The 20,548-nt window shown below is 31.2% G+C and overlaps 10 protein-coding genes and 2 non-coding genes across 12 annotated transcripts; 6 read left to right on the top strand and 6 right to left on the bottom strand. All coding sequences in view use genetic code 12, as the record gives it.

Annotated features, from left to right (window-relative positions):
- Positions 1-149: 149 nt before the first annotated feature.
- On the bottom strand, positions 150-246 carry RJT21DRAFT_t8. Its single transcript has one exon. It is a non-coding gene; the product is annotated as a tRNA-Arg (tRNA).
- Positions 247-374: 128 nt separating this feature from the next.
- Positions 375-1,219, bottom strand: RJT21DRAFT_117238 (uncharacterized protein). Its single transcript, XM_064880624.1, has one exon. The coding sequence runs from the start codon at positions 1,162-1,164 to the stop codon at positions 475-477; it is 690 nt and encodes a 229-aa protein (XP_064740940.1). The 5' UTR covers positions 1,165-1,219; the 3' UTR covers positions 375-474.
- A 138-nt stretch (positions 1,220-1,357) lies between these two features.
- On the top strand, positions 1,358-3,066 carry ISC1 (inositol phosphosphingolipid phospholipase). The gene has a single exon (XM_064879965.1). It carries the CDS (start codon positions 1,436-1,438, stop codon positions 2,771-2,773), a length of 1,338 nt encoding a protein of 445 aa, XP_064740939.1. The 5' UTR covers positions 1,358-1,435; the 3' UTR covers positions 2,774-3,066.
- Positions 3,067-3,519: 453 nt separating this feature from the next.
- Positions 3,520-3,909, bottom strand: RJT21DRAFT_4203 (uncharacterized protein; the record flags this gene model as incomplete). The annotated part of the gene is made up of 1 exon (XM_064884505.1): positions 3,520-3,909. One exon carries the CDS (start codon positions 3,907-3,909, stop codon positions 3,520-3,522), a length of 390 nt encoding a protein of 129 aa, XP_064740938.1.
- A 272-nt stretch (positions 3,910-4,181) lies between these two features.
- On the bottom strand, positions 4,182-4,253 carry RJT21DRAFT_t7. Its single transcript has one exon. It is a non-coding gene; the product is annotated as a tRNA-Pro (tRNA).
- Positions 4,254-5,224: 971 nt separating this feature from the next.
- Positions 5,225-5,632, top strand: RJT21DRAFT_111341 (uncharacterized protein; the record flags this gene model as incomplete). Its single annotated transcript, XM_064879985.1, has 1 exon — positions 5,225-5,632. The coding sequence occupies one exon, from the start codon at positions 5,225-5,227 to the stop codon at positions 5,630-5,632; it is 408 nt and encodes a 135-aa protein (XP_064740937.1).
- Positions 5,633-6,383: 751 nt separating this feature from the next.
- Positions 6,384-8,061, top strand: RJT21DRAFT_129206 (MFS transporter; the record flags this gene model as incomplete). The annotated part of the gene is made up of 2 exons (XM_064882949.1): positions 6,384-6,657; positions 6,719-8,061. The coding sequence occupies 2 exons, from the start codon at positions 6,384-6,386 to the stop codon at positions 8,059-8,061; spliced, it is 1,617 nt and encodes a 538-aa protein (XP_064740936.1).
- A 1,480-nt stretch (positions 8,062-9,541) lies between these two features.
- Positions 9,542-11,328, top strand: RJT21DRAFT_90874 (MFS transporter; the record flags this gene model as incomplete). Its single annotated transcript, XM_064885650.1, has 2 exons — positions 9,542-9,673; positions 9,716-11,328. 2 exons carry the CDS (start codon positions 9,542-9,544, stop codon positions 11,222-11,224), a joined length of 1,641 nt encoding a protein of 546 aa, XP_064740935.1. The 3' UTR covers positions 11,225-11,328.
- A 231-nt stretch (positions 11,329-11,559) lies between these two features.
- ACO2 (aconitate hydratase) lies at positions 11,560-14,101 on the top strand. Its single transcript, XM_064880623.1, has one exon. The coding sequence runs from the start codon at positions 11,615-11,617 to the stop codon at positions 14,006-14,008; it is 2,394 nt and encodes a 797-aa protein (XP_064740934.1). The 5' UTR covers positions 11,560-11,614; the 3' UTR covers positions 14,009-14,101.
- Positions 14,102-16,142, bottom strand: VMA2 (H(+)-transporting V1 sector ATPase subunit B). Its single transcript, XM_064880622.1, has one exon. The coding sequence runs from the start codon at positions 15,896-15,898 to the stop codon at positions 14,375-14,377; it is 1,524 nt and encodes a 507-aa protein (XP_064740933.1). The 5' UTR covers positions 15,899-16,142; the 3' UTR covers positions 14,102-14,374.
- A 452-nt stretch (positions 16,143-16,594) lies between these two features.
- RJT21DRAFT_11069 (uncharacterized protein) lies at positions 16,595-18,453 on the bottom strand. Its single transcript, XM_064879923.1, has one exon. It carries the CDS (start codon positions 18,403-18,405, stop codon positions 16,699-16,701), a length of 1,707 nt encoding a protein of 568 aa, XP_064740932.1. The 5' UTR covers positions 18,406-18,453; the 3' UTR covers positions 16,595-16,698.
- Positions 18,454-19,116: 663 nt separating this feature from the next.
- RJT21DRAFT_111335 (uncharacterized protein) lies at positions 19,117-20,406 on the top strand (the record flags this gene model as incomplete). Its single annotated transcript, XM_064879984.1, has 1 exon — positions 19,117-20,406. One exon carries the CDS (start codon positions 19,117-19,119, stop codon positions 20,404-20,406), a length of 1,290 nt encoding a protein of 429 aa, XP_064740931.1.
- Positions 20,407-20,548: the final 142 nt, after the last annotated feature.

Raw genomic sequence — 20,548 nt, 5'->3', positions numbered from 1 at the left:
TTTTTTTTAGATCAAAAAGTGTATAAACCTTCTAGATCGAAGGATCTGTAAATTGCTAAGAGAAAACAGAATGATTTTTCGACTTCAGACACTTTAATGGACTATGTAGCACAAGCAGTAGATGTAAAAAAGTGAAAAAAAAAAAGAAGCTTCCCCACCAGGAGTCGAACCTGGAATCTTCTGGTTCCAACCGAGAAGTGGATACGAAATCGTAGCCAGACGCCTTGACCATTGGGCCATGAGGAACGAAGCTCTTCAAAATTTCGTTTTCTAGTTGACCATAAGCGAGTGTGTTTAATCACGTGATTTTTATAATTAAGCCGGTCGGAAGTATCCTCGGAAATAATTTACGACCCGGTTTTCTATATTAAATACCTTAAATTTATTTGAAACCTATGACTATTTTACACATGTTATATATGTATATATTTGTACACTATTATACATTTGTAGGCAATACCACAATTCATTTATTCATACCAAATCTTTGAATAAATTTCTGGAAGTCTTTAAGAATTTGACTAATTCTTTATGTTCATTAAATTCTTTCTCTAGAAGTCCAACAATGTCATGACCTAAATCAGGTTCAACCTTACCTATTTTATAGTTATCATCGTTTATTATCAACTCGATTGCAAATTCACGGGCATAATTATTTGAATCTATATTAGAAAATATGAATTTAATCAAATCAATTTTCACCACTTGAATCTTTATCCCTAAATAAATTTCATATTTGATTAATTCTTGTAAATTCTGAGTCGTTTGATAAGATAAGTTTCGTTCTGATTTATTTAATTCGTCATTGGTAGAAGATATTTCTTGGTTCAAGTCGGCTATTTCATTAGATAACTGATTCTTATTATTGATTAATATATCTTGATGTTTTATTAATTCATCAATTTTGAGTCGTTGTGTTTGTAAATTATTTAAAGCGTCATTCAATTGGATTTTAGTCTTATCCTGTTTCGCTAATAAGGCATTGATATCTGATTGAAGTTTTATCTCTTGAGATTTTAAATCATTTAATTTGATATAATGGTTTTGTTTATTGGTAATTAAATTTGCTCTTTTCTCTGTTAATTTAGCCTCTACTTCTGTTACAAATTCATTCATCCGTAGTTGTAATGAATCATACTCTTCAAATGATGATTGATATGACATCTTCTATATATTTGTATATTTCTAATCAATAGTCTTACAGTTAATAACCTATCGTATAGTTTTAGTGTTGATATTCGGGTTCGGCTGGTTCGCGAACGGTTTGTTGTGATTTCTTTTGCTACCGTTTTTGTGTTACTCGTTTAACCGTAAAAGCGAAGAGCATGACATAAACGTTATACATTTGAGAAAGTCCCTTTAAAGTCACCATTTTTTTATCTTTTTATTATAATTATTCCTCTTAATTTAAAACAATAATGAAGTGTTAATACAGATGTTTAGTAAAGGATCAGTATCATTAGAAGAAGAAATAGAGTCGGTACCGGTAGTGTCCGGTCAGTTGAGAAATCAAACTTCTAATTCAAGTATCAAACTATTAACTTTAAACACATGGGGTCTTAAATTCCTTTCAAAATATAGAAGACAAAGAATAGAAGCAATAGCAAAGAAACTATGTGAAGAAGAATATGATATAGTGGCCTTACAAGAATTATGGTGTAAAGATGATTGGATTCATATTAGTAAAACTTGTAAAGCAATTTATCCTTATAATAGAGTATTTAAATCAGGTATAGTAGGTGGTCCAGGTTTAGCCATTTTATCAAAGATACCTATTGATCAAACTTTTTTATATAGATTTCCAATTAATGGTCGTCCCTCAGCATTTTTTAGAGGTGATTGGTATGTTGGTAAAAGTATTGCTGTCACAATTTTAAAAGCTCATTCAAAAGATGCTTTACCAATAGCTATATTGAATAGTCATATGCATGCTCCTTATTCTAAAAATGGAGATGCAAGTTATTCAACTCATAGAGCAGTTCAAGCTTGGGATTTTACTAGGTTGGTTAATATTTTAAGAAAAGCAGGATATGCTGTAATTCAAGTAGGTGATTTAAATTCAAGACCAAATTCATTACCTCATAAATTATTTACAATAGAGGGTCAACTTGCTGACTCTTGGGAATTATTAAATCCAGATTTACCTAGAATAGATAAATTAAGTCCTCATGATCAAATCCATGTGGGTGGTGTAACTTGTAATTCAAGATTAAATACTTACAGGTCAAATTCAAAATTAGAAGATGCTTGTCGCTTGGATTATGCATTAATTGATAAGAACACCATCACTCCTTTAAATGCTTCTGTTAAGTTTACTGAGAAATTACCACCTCCATTAAATTGTTCTTATTCCGATCATTTTGGTTATATGGTAGAATTATTAATATCCTCAAAAAATTCACATTCTTCAGTCATTGATCCTTTAGAAAAGATTAATGTCTATCAAGAATTGTTAGTTGAAATCGGCGATTATAGAAAATATACCATTCCTTTTCAAGCAAATTGGAGAAAGATGCATTTCTTTGGATCTATTATCTTTACAATCTTATTTTATTTCTTAATGGGATTTGTTAATAGAAGCAATGCAGGTTTGGAAATATTGTATATGTTATTGAGTAACTTAATATTAGTTAGTGGAGTTATCAATGGTATGATATGGTATTTTGGTGTTAGATCGGAATCAAGAGCCTTACAAGAAGTTGAAATGGAAGTTGAAGACGCCTATTTCTCCCTTAAAGATGAAATAACTGCATCTTCTTCCTCAGCCTTTTAAAGTCCTTTTTTTTTATTTACCAGTGTATTCAATTAATGGTGTTTGTATTTTCATTTGTCGGTTTTCAAAATCATCAGTTTTTGGTGTATTGTTTCATTATTTGCATAATATTGTTCTTCCCGCTTCCCCATATAATTAATATCTGTAGAGATGCCTTCCAATTGGGTGAGTAAGCGTGAAGTCAGTATCCTAGTTTATTTATTAGAGATAACCATTTATATAACTAATTCTTAATTAATAATTAATATCTTAAGCTTGGCGATGTAGATTTGAGAAATGATGACATTTCCAAATCAAGAACGTATAGTAACTAAGATTTTACGCTGCAATATCCTTAAAGAACGAGTTCTTGTTCTAAATAGAATATGCAAAATGAAAGTTTCTCTTAAACGATAACTCAGATTAGTTGTTTATTATAAAATAATATTTAATAGGCTTCTGTAAAGCCGATGGAAAGACTAAATCTATAATTACGTAGTTTTCTAACAGGTGATAAAATGAAAGATGAATAATATCTTAAGATAAATATATGGAGAATTGCTCCAAAGAATAAAATAATAATTCATCACAAATTTTAGGTACTTTTATGTGTATTTCTCAAGCATTGAACAATACCAACTTTTCCTAAATTACCTGTTGATTTATAGTAGGAAATAATACATGAAAGATCGTAATCTTTATCTAACCTAAAACAGATAATATTAGTTAGTTGAACTAAATTTCACCAAGATGATAATAGTATATACTTACAAACTCAAATTCAAATTAAAATGATTGTGATTATTAAAATGGATAATACAAGACCATAATAACAAAGCAATAACTACTAATAATATCAAAATTAGAGTATCAGTTTCTTCGATATCTTTTCTTAACTTGCAGATGTGCTTTAAGATTTCTTCATTCTTAATCTCACCATTTGAAGAATCATTAGAAGTAGTTGGAGATAACTTAAGCCACATTGGAGTCTCTCTAATTGAAATATTAACTTTCAAGTCATTTTTCATCTTGTTAGATTCGTTAATTGCTTCTAAGTATGGGGGCAAATCTTGAGTAACTAATGAAGGGTTAACACTTTTAGATTCGTTTTTTGGATTTCCGAGATTGACATCTTCTTTATTAAGAACAGAAACCATTTTAAATTGCTGTAATTAGTATTAGTTCAATTATAAGAAGAAATTGACGCTGAAGGGTTAATTTTTCAAAATATTGCTGCGAAAAACCATTTTAATATTTAAGAACTAATATTTAAGAACCATTCTTAAAAATAAGCATTAAATGCAGAGAAATATAATTTCGAAAGTTAATACATTATCAAATAACAAGTTTAAATTATAGAATCATAAATTTACAAATAACTATAAATGTTAAACTTGAAAAGCACATCGAAAAAAAATTAAAAAAGAAAGGGGCCAACTGGGAATTGAACCCAGGACCTCTCGCACCCAAAGCGAGAATCATACCACTAGACCATTAGCCCTTTTTATGTTTAAATTATTTTTTCACTAACTGCGGAAGAAATGATACTACAGTCACGTGATCATAACTAAAAATTCGACATTTAATGCCTTTAAATGAAGAAAGTGATAATCTGATGATTCCAATTGAATTAAATGACCATTGTAAATAGGTTTACTGCTTTTGGTGAAGGAAACAAGGATTTATGGTGCTATATAAGTAATTTTCTAGAAGCTCGGAATTAATCGGCTTTTGCGAAAAATCTATCATACCATTTTCTGTGATTTTGTTAGCGAATGGCTCAGCGTGAGCAAAATTTTGAAAGTATTTATTCACTCTATATATAATTTTATATCGTGTATATTGAGAATACACATATATTGCTACGGAAAAAAAAAGTGAGTTACAGTAACTCACGTCCTTGTTGTACGCAACACAAGTTACAAATATCTTTATAGAATATCAAGCTAGTGGAGATAAATTATGGGAGGGCGGATAGAAGACCTTTTCTTTATTACCAACCTTTTTGGGTTATGACTTTTAAAGAGTCTATTCTTATTACAAACGTTACTCTAGCTAACCTACAAAATATCTCTATAGATGAATTCTTTGTTTTGAAACTACTTATAGGGAAATATATAGTAAAACTAAAAAGGAAGACTATTTCTTCAAGGCACCCTGATAATGCTCAGTAGCTCTCAATCAACTGATGAGTACCATGTATGAATATATCAGGCACTAAAATTGAAGAACAGATCTATGATGTATGGATTGATTAAAAATGTGAACTTCCACTTTATACATGAAAAAGAATTGATAAACTTCTAGCTTTAGTTATTTTATGACAAGCTTACTCTTTAAACAAATTTTGCAGCAGTCTGGGGTTTACCCGGAAAAGGAAAAATGAGATTTTTGAATATCGAAGTTTCTTACGTGTACCATAATTCTACTTTAACCATCTATAAACTACAGCATTATATATTACATCACACCATGATTACTATATTAACAACATTCCTAATTTTCATATCATTTGCTAATGCTAACCTATTCAACTTTTTCAATAATTTTGGAGGGCAAGATGGTGGACACAATAACCAAGAGGGTCAAGTGCAGACACCAGAAGAATATGAGAATGGTAAATTGAATACTAGATGTAATAGATACTTATGTGAAGACACCGGAATTTGTGTTGACGCTCCTAAATTCTGTCCATGTCCTTATCCATCATCTCAATTGAGGTGCTTTTTACCGGATGGGAGATACCTTTGCATATCGAAACCTAGTGGGAACCATGATGGGAAGTATGATGACCCTAACAGTAACTGGAAAGTTGATGCAAAGGATAATAACATCAGAGATTGTGGTTGGGTATCTAGAGCATGGAGGGGCCTTGTATGAATAATGATTTTGTCATGAGGATTATTGAATACTAGATGACAAATTTGGGATTTTAAAATATCGAATAGAATAAAAATAAGCCAGAAAATTTCCGACACTAGCATTTATGTAGTTTTGTTCTCATCTTAATGATGGGACTTTGTTAAATGTTGATCTTTTATAGATATTACTGAAGACTGTGTTAAGAAAGCTGGGCTGCTGTATCTATTTCCTAGTCTAGATTAGTTTGACTAATTCATAGTTCAAAGAGTTTAAATATCCTACTTGTAGAAAGATGCAAAATAAGCCGTTTGTAGAACTACTAAAGTGTGTAAAAAATTAGTGCTAAATTACTGGATTTGCAGTTGATATCATTCTGCGCAACAGCCGAGCAGTATTCGGTCCTAACACCGAATATTTGGGGGATGCCTTGCGACCCTCTTTTTCGCAGCTAACTTCGGTATATGCCTATGTTAAACAAGAATCAGTTCAGATTATGAGCTCAAAAACTATCTATGAAGATATATAAACATAAGACGTGTATTACAGATATCTCAATGAATAAATGGGCTTTATAAATATGTAAAGATTAGTATTTTTTTTCATTTATAAATTTGATTTAGAATTGCGTTTTTACAGTAATATCAGTCTTTTTTTTATTTCGGTGTTTATACCAATACTTCGCAGAGTATAACAATGGCTCGATGAATCCTAACTTATTCTCTACTTCAAATGTTCTTCTTGAAAACATACCTCTTCAAACTTTGCAAGTATGCAAGATCCATTCTTGAGAAATTCATTTTGGGGAACAGTTTTAAATTACTTATCTGGTCATAAACTCTTCATACATAAAGAAGAAGAAACCGGATATGCAATTCCTAAAAAGTACTTGATAATTAGAGATCCAATAGTTGAAGAATCTGAAATTAATGATGTTATTAGAGTTAAAAGTCTAGCGGACGAGGAACAAATCATGGAGAGTTCAAATGAACCAGTCAACAATGACAAAGAATCTGATAGCAAACTGATTATTGTTGATTGGGACGGTGAAAATGATCCAGAAAATCCCTATAATTACTAGAAAAGTATTGCTTGCTGCTGAAGTAGGTTTCTTAACAGTGGCAGTTTATATGGGTGCAGCTATCTATACTCCTGGTGTTGATCAACTTATCGAAAAATTTAATATTAATCAAACCCAGGCAACAATACCATTAACTATGTTTGTAGTAGGGTACGGTGTTGGGCCTATCTTTTTGTCTCCAATTACAGAGAATGCAGCTATAGGTAGGACTTCTACTTACATTATTACTTTATTCATCTTTTTCATTCTTCAGATTCCAACTTCTCTATCCACAAATTTTGCTGAGTTATGTGTACTTCGATTTCTTGCCGGATTCTTTTCCTCTCCTGCATTAGCAACCGGTGGAGCTACAGTTGGGGATGTTATCACATTGCCTTATTTGCCAACTGGTATTGCAGCCTGGGCAACCACTGCCTTTATGGGTCCAGCTTTTGGTCCATTGATTGGAGCGGCATTGGTTGTTAGAGGTGGGCACGACGGATATGAATCATGGAGATGGCCATTTTGGTTCATGGCTATCATCAGTGGTACTTGTTTCTTAATATTAGGATGGACGTTACCTGAAACGTATGGTAAAGCATTATTATACAGAAAGGCAAACCGATTGAGAAGAATCACAGGTAATAAAAATATTGTTAGTGAGGGTCATATTGAAAATTCAAATAGAACCAGAAGGGAATTAGTTGTTAAATCATTTTACAGACCTTTGGAAATTACATTGCTTGAACCAGTGGTGTTATCTATCAATATTTTCACAACTTTGGTTTATTCAATTATGTATCTTTGGTTTGAGGCTTTTCCAATAGTATTTCAAGAAGTTCATAGTTTCAGTTTAGTCGAATTAGGTCTCAGTTATAGTAGCATTATAGTTGGAGTAGTTTCTGGAGCTGTTGTATATGTCCCATATATGTATCAACATTTCACAAAACGTGTTCTTCGCGGTGATAGTATCACTCCTGAAATTTTTATTCCAATGGCTATTTTTGGTTCACTTTTAATGCCTATCGGTATTTTTATTTTTGGTTGGACTTCGTCCCCAGACATTCACTGGTTCCCTCCACTTGTTGGAGCTGCTATATGTGCGGCAGGATCTTTTATAATTTTTCAAACTTTGTTGAATTACATGGGATCATCGTTCTATAGTTACTTAGCTTCAGTATTTGCAAGCAATACTCTTTTCAGATCTGTCATTGGTGGAGTATTTCCCTTATTTGGAAAGCCGTTATACGAAAATTTAGGATCAAAGAAATTCCCTGTAGGTTGGGGTTCTTCAGTTTTGGGGTTCATATCTCTTGCAATGGCCCTGATTCCTGTCTATTTTTATTTTAATGGTCCCAAGTTGAGAGCCAGATCTAGATATGCTAGTTAGACCACTTATAAAGCTGATATGATCATATCAGAAACCAGTTCTCCCTTTACCATTTTCTTTTTTGGAGTTAACCACACACAAATATTTAAATAGATTTACATTTTGGAAAGACACTAACCCATTAAGACCAATATTTAAATTAATATAAGATTAAGAATGATAACTATCAATGTATATTGTATCAAGACTTCTGCCTTATGGCTGCAAAATTTCATAGTCGCACTATACGGCTGATAAGGTACGAGAACAAAAGTCTCATTACATAATAAAAATGACCTCTCTTTTATAAATCTTGATTTATATTAAGAACCAAACTATTATATTATTAGTTTCCAAAATTAGTAATATGGACTAAATTGATTAGGTCTAATTCAAAACAATATACTTGCAGTATTCAATGTAGCACTTTTTGAATTAGAGAGTTTATAATTCGATTGTTATTGAGGTAGGAATTATGCAAACAACGACATTATGTATTTAACCTTCTTGGTTGTGACGAAAAGGAGTCTTATTAGTAGGCATTCTTGTGGTTAAAACGTTTTTGATGCTTTTATTAGAAAGCTAATGATCAACTAAAAGTTTCTTTCGGAAGAAGTGGATGAGGGGTGGCGAATCAGTATGTACCTTAAGCAATAGAAATGACTAATATGGCAATTTTCTAGAAAGGTAAAGTACAGCTCCTGTGTCCCCAATACTTCTATAGCACTTCCAGGATAAATTATTCGCAAGATACGGCATTGTGAACGCGTATAAGCAAATCATCTATTGTTGGTATTGTAATCAGAAAAAAGAATTGTAAGGAAAAGCCGCAATTACGAACTAGCGGATGAATCTCGTCCAAAGAACTTATGAATCCTTCTTCGTATCATGAGTCCAATACGGAAAAACTTAGATAAATCTTTCTTTATCGAAAAAGTCATGCTTTACGAAAAAATTAAGACCGAATGTTTAATTCTACTACCGCATATCGGCTATGGTATGGTTGGATATGTGATATTATTAAATAATTTCAGCGGCTTAATATTTCTACTACAATTCGGGATTACTTAAATAGCTTCGGTCTTACCCAAAGTGGAGAGTCACCGTCAAAAACCACCGAGATAATCTGCTACGTATAATAATCACCGAGCTAAAGCTGCGGCTATGTCCGTACCTGTACGTACGCCGTAGCTGATTTCGCAACATCTTTGTTAGATAATATCTGAGTAATGCCCTTTGCGAATTGAAGGCAAATGGACATCGAATGTAATAAATCAATTTGCGGTGGTAGTGAGGATACGGAGATATTATTAAGTTACTTTTTTTTGAAGAACTTTCTAATTATTACTTTTAGGTCTAACAATTTTGAACTTAATAATTTAATATAAATATGGCTGAATTCACCCAATATGTATTACTCTAATGTAATGCTACTTTCTATTCTATATTTAGATTACTTTATAATTAGTTACTTAAATTATTAAACCTATAATAGATCATAATGCATCAATTTTTCAAAGATTCATTTTGGGGTACGTTCTTCAATTACGTGTCAAACCATAGACTATTTGTTCACAAGGAAGACCAAAAGGATTATGTTATACCAGAAAAATATTTACCTGGATACCAAGAAGTCAAGGAAATCGATGAAGGCAAAATCACAGAAAACCAGAAGGAAGCTGTCGATGTTGAGGCTGAAATACAAAGTTCAATTTCATCAATTGCTGATGTCAAAGATACCATAAATGACCAAATTGTTGTAGGATGGGACGGCGACGATGACCCTGAAAATCCTTATAATTGGCCAGTACATCGCAAAGTCTTTCTTCTAGCAGAAGTTGCTTTCTTGACTGTATCAGTATATATGGGTGCTGCCATTTATACTCCTGGTGTCAATCAAATCATGGAAAAGTTCGACATTGATCAAACTAAAGCTACCTTACCATTGACTATGTTTGTCATCGGTTATGGGATTGGCCCAATGTTTTTATCCCCAATGACAGAAAATGCTGCAATTGGTAGAACTCCAGTATATATAATCACGTTATTCATATTCTTTATTCTTCAAATTCCAACAGCTTTGACTACCAGCCTTGCGGGCTTAAGTGTTCTTAGACTTATTGCTGGTTTTTTTGCTTCTCCTGCATTAGCTACAGGTGGAGCTACTGTGGGTGATGTTATTACCATGCCGTACATGCCTGTAGGAATTGCTTCTTGGGCAGTTGGAGCTGTTATGGGTCCATCATTTGGTCCATTGATTGGATCAGTATTGGTGGTGAGAGGGGGGCACGACGGATACGAATCATGGAGATGGCCATTTTGGTTCATGGCTATCATCAGTGGTACTTGTTTCTTAATATTAGGATGGACGTTACCTGAAACGTATGGTAAAGCATTATTATACAGAAAGGCAAACCGATTGAGAAGAATCACAGGTAATAAAAATATTGTTAGTGAGGGTCATATTGAAAACTCCAAACTTACTGTTAAAGAATTGGCTATTGATTTGTTATATAGACCATTTGAAATTACGATTCTTGAACCGGTTGTTTTGGCAATCAATATTTACATTGCTTTAGTATATTCAGTTATGTACCTTTGGTTTGAAGCTTTTCCAATTGTGTTTCTTGATACTCATCACTTTACTTTAGTTCAAATGGGAGTCACTTATACTGGTCTTATGGTCGGTATTGGAATAGGATGTGCAATCTACATTCCTTATATATATCATATATTCACCAAGAAGATGCTTAACGGTCAAGCCATCACTCCGGAAGTGTTCATGCCAATGGCTATCTTTGGAGCAATTTTAATGCCAATTGGAATTTTCATATTTGGTTGGACTGCATCTCCAGATATTAATTGGTTTCCACCAATTATTGGTGGTATATTGTTTTCTGCTGGTGCATTTATCATTTTTCAAACATTATTCAATTATTTAGGTGCTTCATTTTATCGATTTTTGGCCTCAGTATATGCAAGTAATGCTCTATTTAGATCAGTAATTGCTGGCATGTTTCCATTATTTGGTAGACCATTCTTCTTAAATTTAGGATCTGAAAGATTCCCAGTGGGATGGGGTTCATCTATTCTTGGATTTATTGCCTTTGGTATGATTCTGATCCCAGTTTATTTCTGCTTACAAGGTCCACAATTAAGAGCCAGATCAAGATATGCCAATTAAATGATAGTATGAGTTAGATTGATTTCTTTTTGTCCTCTATAATTGATATATCTTTTATATATGCTGTGATAACTTATTATTAGTAGTAACTAATCAAATAAATTTTGCAACTGTGTATCGCACTCTCGCAATCTAAAACTCACGTGCCGATAAGTAAAATTAAAAATTATGACACACACAGAAAACACGGCAATGTGCGATAAGTTGAGTCATCAAATCTATGGGGAAATTTATTGGCTGGCGGTAAGGATGTTTATAATTGAAAAATCTCTGGGACCTATCTCCAGATTAGGCTAATTGAAAAATTGAAATATTTGAAAAATTTTTCAAAATTACTGATTTGTTTTCAAAGTGATTTGATTTTATAATTTAAAGTCGATATTAGATAGCATGTTAAGTACTAGAAAGTCAATTAATAGGCTAAGTGTTGGAGTTTTACGTGCTAGATCATTAGCTACTCAAGCTAATTATGTTGCACCTCAAGATTATCAATCTAGAACTCCACCTTATGAAAAATTACTTAATAATTTATCAACTGTTAAAAAAATTGTTAATAATCAACCATTAACTTTAGCTGAAAAGATTTTATATTCTCATTTAGTTAATCCTGAAGAAAGTTTTGCTTCAAGTCAAGGTAATATAGCTAATATTAGAGGTTTACAATATTTAAAATTAAATCCTGATAGAGTTGCTATGCAAGATGCATCTGCTCAAATGGCACTTTTACAATTTATGACTTGTGGTATGTCCTCAACTGCTGTTCCAGCTTCAATTCATTGTGATCATTTAATTGTTGGTAAAGATGGAGCTGAAGATGATTTAGTTAAATCAATTGCAACTAATAAAGAAGTATTTGATTTCTTACAAAGTTGTGGTGAAAAATATGGTATACAATTTTGGGGTCCAGGTTCAGGTATTATTCATCAAATTGTATTAGAAAATTTTTCTGTACCTGGATTAATGATGTTAGGTACTGATTCTCATACTCCAAATGCTGGTGGTTTAGGTGCTATTGCTATTGGTGTAGGTGGTGCTGATGCTGTAGATGCTTTAACTGGTACTCCATGGGAATTAAAGGCTCCAAAAGTTTTGGGAGTTAAATTAACTGGTAAATTATCTGGATGGTCATCTCCAAAAGATGTTATAACCAAATTAGCTGGAGTATTAACTGTTAGAGGTGGTACTGGATATATTGTTGAATATTTTGGAGAAGGTGTTGAAACTTTATCTTGTACTGGTATGGCTACTATTTGTAATATGGGAGCTGAAATTGGTGCTACAACTTCAACTTTCCCATATCAAGATGCTCATAGAAGATATTTAATTGAAACTGGTAGAGGACCAATTGCAAATATTGTAGATCAAGTTCATAAAGATACAAATTTCCTTGCCGCTGATAAAGGTGCTGAATATGATAAAGTCATTGAAATTAATCTTTCAGATTTAGAACCTCATGTTAATGGACCATTTACTCCTGATTTATCAACTCCAATTTCTAAATTTAGTGAAAAGACTCAACAAGAAGGTTGGCCAGAAAAGATTTCCGCTGGTTTAATTGGTTCTTGTACTAATTCTTCTTATCAAGATATGTCTCGTGCAGTTTCTATTATTAAACAAGCTGAAGCTGTTGGCTTAAAACCAAAAATTCCATTTTTTGTTACACCAGGTTCAGAACAAATTAGAGCTACTATTGAAAGAGATGGATTAATTAATACTTTTGAAAAGAATGGAGCTATAGTTTTAGCCAATGCATGTGGTCCATGTATTGGACAATGGGATAGAACTGATATTCCAAAGACTTCAAGTGAAACTAATTCTATTTTCACCTCATTTAATAGAAACTTTAGAGCTAGAAATGATGGTAATAGAAATACTATGAATTTCTTAACATCTCCTGATATTGTTACTGCTATGATTTATTCTGGTGATTCTAATTATAATCCAATAACTGATTCTATTAAATTAGAAAATGGACAAGAATTTAAATTTCAACCACCTCAAGGTGATGAATTACCAAATGAAGGATTTATTAAAGGTAGAGAAGAATTTTATCCTGAACCAAATCCTCAACCAAAACCTCAAGTTGAAGTTAATGTATCACCAGAATCTGATAGGTTACAATTATTAGATCCATTTGAACCATGGTCAGGTGACGAATTATCTACTAATGTTTTATTAAAAGTTGAAGGTAAATGTACAACTGATCATATTTCAGCAGCTGGAGCCTGGTTAAAATATAAAGGTCATTTAGAAAATATTTCATATAATACATTAATTGGAGCTATAAATCAAGAAACTGGTGAAGTTAATAAAGCTTATGATTTAAATGGTGATCAATATAGTATTCCTGAATTAATGATTAAATGGAAAGAAGAAAGTAGACCATGGATAGTTATAGCTGAACATAATTATGGTGAAGGATCTGCTAGAGAACATGCAGCTTTATCACCAAGATTTCTTGGAGGTTCAATAATATTAGTTAAATCATTTGCAAGAATTCATGAAACTAATTTAAAGAAACAAGGTATGTTACCTTTAACATTTGCTAATGAAGAAGATTATGATAAAATTTCATCAGGTGATTTAATTACAACTATTGATTTACAAGATTTAATTAAAAAAGATGGTAATAATGGTGGATCATTACGGGTTAATGTCACTAAAAAGGATGGAACTAGTTTTGAAATCTTAACTAAACATACCATGTCAAAGGATCAAATTGAATTCTTTAAGGCTGGTTCTGCCATTAATTATATTGGTAATCTTAAGAAACAACAAGGTTAATACTAGCATTTAATTTCAAACTTTGTAAATTAGATAGATATTTGTATTTGTATATAATTATTCCTGTAATACAGATAAACATAAATGGAAAATTTTTATATATTAAATGTAAAAATAGTAATAAAAAAAATGGCTAGCAGATGAGAAGTCATTTATAGTGACTTTTGATAAAACAATAAGAGTTAATAGTTAAGTAAAGCAGATGTTTAATCACCAGCTTAATTTATCACTTGTTCGATGAAATGAAAGTTTAGAAAGGAAAGGCTAACAATAAGTAAATAGGAAAAGAAAGTCTTATGCATAAATAGATGATCAAAATGAATTATAATTATTATATTGCAATAATTATTATAATAATTATGAGACTTAAGCTTCAATCAAGTCCTTCTTATCTTCTTCTTCATCATCATCATCTTCTTGTTCTCTTTCTCTTTCATAAAATTCAGCCAAAATCTTTGGACTTATTCTATTTAATAATTCCTTTGGATAAATTCTTAATAATGACCAAGCTTGATCTAATGATTCAAAAATAGATCTATTTTCATAAGCACCTTGAGAGATAAAATTCTTTTCGAATTTTTCCAAGAATTCTAATGATAATTTATCTTCAGTTGATAAAGCTTCTTCACCAACAACAGCTTTCATAGCAGCTGCATCTCTACCAATAGCATATTTTGCATATAATTGATTTGAAACATCACCATGATCTTTTCTAGTCATACCTTCACCAATAGCTGATTTCATTAAACGAGATAATGATGGTAAAACATTAATTGGTGGATAAATACCTCTATTATGTAATTGTCTATCAATAGAAATTTGTCCTTCAGTAATATAACCAGTTAAATCAGGAATTGGATGAGTAATATCATCATTTGGCATAGTTAAAATTGGAATTTGAGTAATTGAACCATTTCTACCTTCAACTCTACCAGCTCTTTCATAAATAGTTGATAAATCAGTATACATATAACCTGGATAACCTCTTCTACCTGGAACTTCTTCTCTTGCAGCTGAAACTTCTCTTAAAGCATCAGCATAAGATGACATATCAGTTAAAATAGTTAAAACATGTCTTTCAGTTTGATAAGCTAAATATTCTGCTGTTGTTAAAGCTAAACGAGGAGTAATAATTCTTTCAATGGTTGGATCATTAGCTAAATTTAAGAATAAAGTAGTTCTTTCTAATGAACCATTTTCTTCGAAATCTTGTTTAAAGAATCTTGAAGTTTCTAAATTAACCCCCATAGCAGCAAAAACAATAGAGAAATTTTCTTCATGACCATCATGAACATCTTTTGTTGGTCTAACTAAACCTGCTTGTCTACAAATTTGAGCAGCAATTTCATTATGAGGTAAACCAGAAGCTGAAAAAATTGGAATTTTTTGACCTCTTGCAATTGAATTCATAGTATCAATAGCAGAAATCCCAGTTGAAATCATTTCTTCAGGATAAATACGAGCATAAGGATTAATTGGTGAACCATTAATATCTAAATAATCTTCAGCAAAAATTTTTGGACCTTTATCAATTGGTCTACCAGAACCATCAAAGATTCTTCCTAACATATCTTCAGATACTGGAATTTTTAAATTTTCACCAGTAAATTCAACTCTTGTCTTTTTAACATCAATTCCTGAAGTTCCTTCAAAAACTTGAACAATTGCTTTAGTACCTCTAACTTCTAAAACTTGACCTTGTCTAATTGAACCATCTGGTAAAGTTAAATTAACAATTTCATTATAACGAGGAAATTTAACATTATCTAAAATAACTAATGGTCCATTAACTCCTCCTACTGTATTATAATTAATTCTTGGTTTAATTTTAAATCCTTCAGTAACTGCCTTTTTGTTTAATTCAAACAATTCTTTATCGGAGAGAACCATAATGAAATATTAATATTAATATAATTCTAATTATAATTATTAATGGTATACTAAACTTATTAAGACTTAAGTTACTCAATTGATAATAAATTTATAAATTGATAATTCTTAAATTACTATGACATATCTCGTCCACCGATAAGATGCTCATGCTCAATCCACTTTTTTTCGCTATTAGATTCAATTCCATTGAGGTGCGCACGCCCACCACCACTACCACTACCACTACTACCACCGCCAACCGGTGTTTAATTTTAATCAGGGTGAAAAAATTACCCGGTGCGCTTAGGCAGGGAAAGAGATGGGTCTTTTTTTATTTTATTTTTATTATTCGTATGAGAAGAGATTCGTAGGGTTTAAATTTAGTTAGTAAATTTGGGTTATTTATGATAGTTGCTTCTGTTCCACTGTCGTAGATGAGAGGAAGCGTTGAATCTATTGTTAATATTTCTGTTCCCCTATATGGTGCACCACATCCTGTGATTGATAGATATTTACTAACCAAGTCAGTTTTCCTACACCTGTCTGGGATGTCTATGGAATTACTGACAGATCATCAGAGTTTATTTAGTCATTTTTATATACATCTGTAAGATCTGAAAACTTAAATTTAGGCTATTTTTTACTAACTCTAAGTTTACCGAATGCATAATTATTTTATAATTTCGGTAAAAAAAAATTCTTCTTTTTGATTTTGATATCTGGTTGGCTTCATTTATGTTATTAACGTTAATGCATTATCATATTATTAAATATTTAATTTTGTAGGTCATATAATATCTCTATGTCTATTAATTAAATTATATTTGCAGAGCTAATATCTTACTTACAACATCCCAATCATCAAGATTTTCATGTTGCAGAGCTAATTGACTTAATGGTAGAAGTTGAAATTTAGATAATTGTTTAGCATTCTTAGTAGCACCTTTCATAAATACAGTATATACAAGTGCAAATATCTCTTTAAGTTCTAACCCATAATTAGGTTCTTTATTGTCTTGAAAAGATTCATCTTTTGTTAATGATTCCAAATATTTATCATCATGTAAATTATATACAAGTTTAATTATTTCAGGAAAATCACAGCTTTTAATTATTGACCAACAATTAATATTAATGAGAACAAAGAAGGCTTGGAAATTCAATATAATCTTCAGTACTAATGATAAAAATCTCAGAAAATCTTTCATATCAAGATATCCAAATGGTTTACTTAAAATTCTATGAGGTATTATAATTTTTTTCTTCTTAGATGAAGTTTGTATATTATTTGGCTTTTTAGATGTTGATGATTTTGAAGATTCACTGGGTTGAGGAGTCATTGGTGTAGGTGATGTAGAATCGCGTTCAATACTTGGTGATACTTGCATCAGAGCTCGTCTTTGAGCATTTATTGATTTTGATGATAAAGGTAAATGTATATGACTTGTTAATTTAACAACTTTTTCATTGGCCTGTACTAATTTTTCTTCTTCTTGTTTAATAATTCGAACATTTTCTTCTTCACCTTCCAGTATATCATCATCACCTCCATCTTCTCCTTCCAGAGTTCCACGTATTTCATTTTCCTTAACTTTTATAGATTGATAAAATTTTGAATTTGGAAGTAATTCATTTAATTCTTTTGAATAAGGTAAGTCTACTTCAAAAATCACTGATAAATGATTCTGCAAAATTATTAGATTTTCAAAAAATTGATTAACACTTAATATATTATGATTTAATAAATCATCTATTCGTAATATTTTGGAGCCCATAATTGAAGTTGGTGAAGATCCATCACAATTAAATAATGCTTCCCTTAATATTAGAAAATTCAGAGATTGAAATTTCTTGATTTGTCGATTCACATCTGGTATTCTTTTAGATTTATATTCATTAATACTTTCATTTACTAAAGAAAATTCTTCAGCAAATCTTAAGCGAAGGATTTCTTCTGATGATTTTAACTTGTCATGTAATTCATTCTTGATTAATTTAGTTTTCTTAATATTGTCATTTACTTTATCGATATGGGATTTTAAATGAGTTAATGATCTCAGAAGTGCTCGTATCTTCATCATTATATGTAAACATCGTAATTTATTTAATTGAAGAGTTAAGGAAACAATGGTTTTAGCCGATATATGTGGCATTTCTCGATATTGATTAATATTCAGAATTAATTTACCTATTAACTGTATACTCTTTATCGGATGAAGTCCATTATTATCATTATTTAATTGATTAATAATTGAAAATATATCATTAATATAAACTTGAGCTATTTGATGTTGTTCAGATATTATTTGATCTTGATTATGATACATTTTCACTTCTTCTATTCTACTTTTATCTGATAATTTTGAATTTAGTTTACTTTCCTCATTATGTTTAGTTGATACCCCAGACTTCTTACTTAGAATTATAGAATTTGATGGTTCGTTAATTCCTTTACCTCCAATTAAGGTATTTGTAGGTGGATGCCCATTTCCGTATCTTCCTAAGGAATCTACATGTGACGCCATACCTTCATTTGTTGTTTAAGTTAGTTAATTAAATGTAATTATAGATAAAGGTTTGTAATGCCTATGACTTATTTGAAGAATCAGCGGGTTGTGGCGTACACGACTTTGGGAGTCAAGACACTTTTGATAAGGGAACTTACAGTTTGCAACCGAATAACACATGAGCTTTCACATAGAATTCTTTTGAAAAAGGATATATACCAATTAAAGTTCATCATAATAATCTGTTGAGTTGTCATTTTCTTAGTATGTTGTTAAATATGACTTATTCTTTCAAAAAGTCCGGAGTGCCTACATCCAACAACAGTGTCATTACTTTATTAATGAATTACTAACATAATACTGCTACTACTACCACTACTACTACCACTACCACTACCACTACTACTACTACTACTACTACTACATTACTGTTTGACTCGGACTTCCGATATATAATAATAATCTATATATTATTAATGAAATAGTACTTGTCCGTACTATATTCGTGACTATGTAACGGCATCTCCGAAACAGGATAATACCATCGGCATTACCGGTGGTCTGTGTGCAGTCCCACATAATTTCTTTAAAGTGAGAAAAAAAAATATTTAATAATAATAATAAGAACAATATAGAAAAGTTCAGCCGTATACTATATAAAGACCGGTCAATAAGATCAGATAAATTTTTGGGATTATAAATTGCAGGAGATAATAGAGAGAGAAAGGAATGTCTTCTATTCTCAAGCGGAAATCAAATGCCTTTACTGCCCAAAGCCTGAAGAAACCAATTAATGAAGATAGTCCAGTTAGGATTGCTGTACTCGGAGGACCGAAGAGTGGGAAAACATCAATAATATCAAAATTATCATTAGGGAACTTTAGTGATACTTATTATCCAACTCATCTGGTTCAACCTATATTATTTCAATTCAGTCCCAATTCAGATTTAGCCAATTCAATTTTAGATGAAAATGTTCCGGAATTGGTGTTAAATTCAATTAAGCAAAATAATAATATTCAATTAAGTCCAGTATTAAATGATTCATTTAAGAAGATTATCCCTATTAGTCATAATAATACTCATTCACATATACATACAAATACCTTACAATCTGAATCAGTTAAATTGGTTGTCAAATCGAAAAATAATTACTATATTTCATATAATACAGAAGTAGAATTATCAAATTCAGAATATACTCCTCCTCATATAACTCCAATATTAGTTGAATTAATTGATACTCAATCATTTGATCCTAATTTAGCAGTACCGTTTTTAGAGGCTTCATTATATGTTAAATTAGATAAAGGTATATTACATAATTTGGCTAATGAACCAAGAAAACCAGTCTCTACAAATCCATTACTTGTAGCTAGTGGAGCCAGTGAATTAAATGGGAATATTGATGGATATTTCTTTGTATATAGTGCTGTTCCATCACAAGAACCTCCATCATATGAAGAAATAACTAGTTTTACTTCAAATATAAGTACAGTTACTACCGGGAGTAGTAAAAGTATTATAAGTCATGAAACAAGTGAATTACCAGATTTAGAAGAACTTCCAGGTGATAAAACATTTCATTTATTATCTATTATGAAAGGTGCATTAGATGAAGCTTGGAAAGAATATTATAATTTTAAACGAAGATGGAATCAAGGTAAAGAACATGATATTTTTTCATTTAAAGAAGCAATGAAAAGTCTTTGGAGTGAACAAAATCTCATAGATGGACAAACATTTAAACGAGAAATTAGAGGAGATACTAAGATGGTTGATAATCCTACAGATCCATCAGATCCTGATAGTCCTCCCCCAATTTGGTTAATTTGTACTCATATTGCTAGTCCATTTGCATCACCCAAATTAATCGAGAATGGAGAAAAAGTTGCTGAGTTTTGGAAATGTGGATTTGTAGGAATTGACAACACTAATGATAACATAGATGAAGCGTTAGCTTTATTGATAAGGGAAATTACGGAACGCAAAAAATTACAACGGGTTAGAAAGAAATAGCTTAATATAATATATATTCATTTTATAAAACTTAATCATAACATGGGTAGTATATAACAAACAAACAACAAACAACAAACAACAAACAACAAACAACAAACAACAAACAACAAACAACAAACATAATACAAATATTTGCATA

Source organism: Scheffersomyces amazonensis, assembly GCF_036850825.1.
Source record: "Scheffersomyces amazonensis strain UFMG-HMD-26.3 chromosome Unknown RJT21scaffold_1, whole genome shotgun sequence".
Classification (NCBI taxonomy): domain Eukaryota; kingdom Fungi; phylum Ascomycota; class Pichiomycetes; order Serinales; family Debaryomycetaceae; genus Scheffersomyces; species Scheffersomyces amazonensis.
Note: the sequence above shows the minus strand (reverse complement) of the source record. Positions and strands in the feature narration are given on the sequence as shown.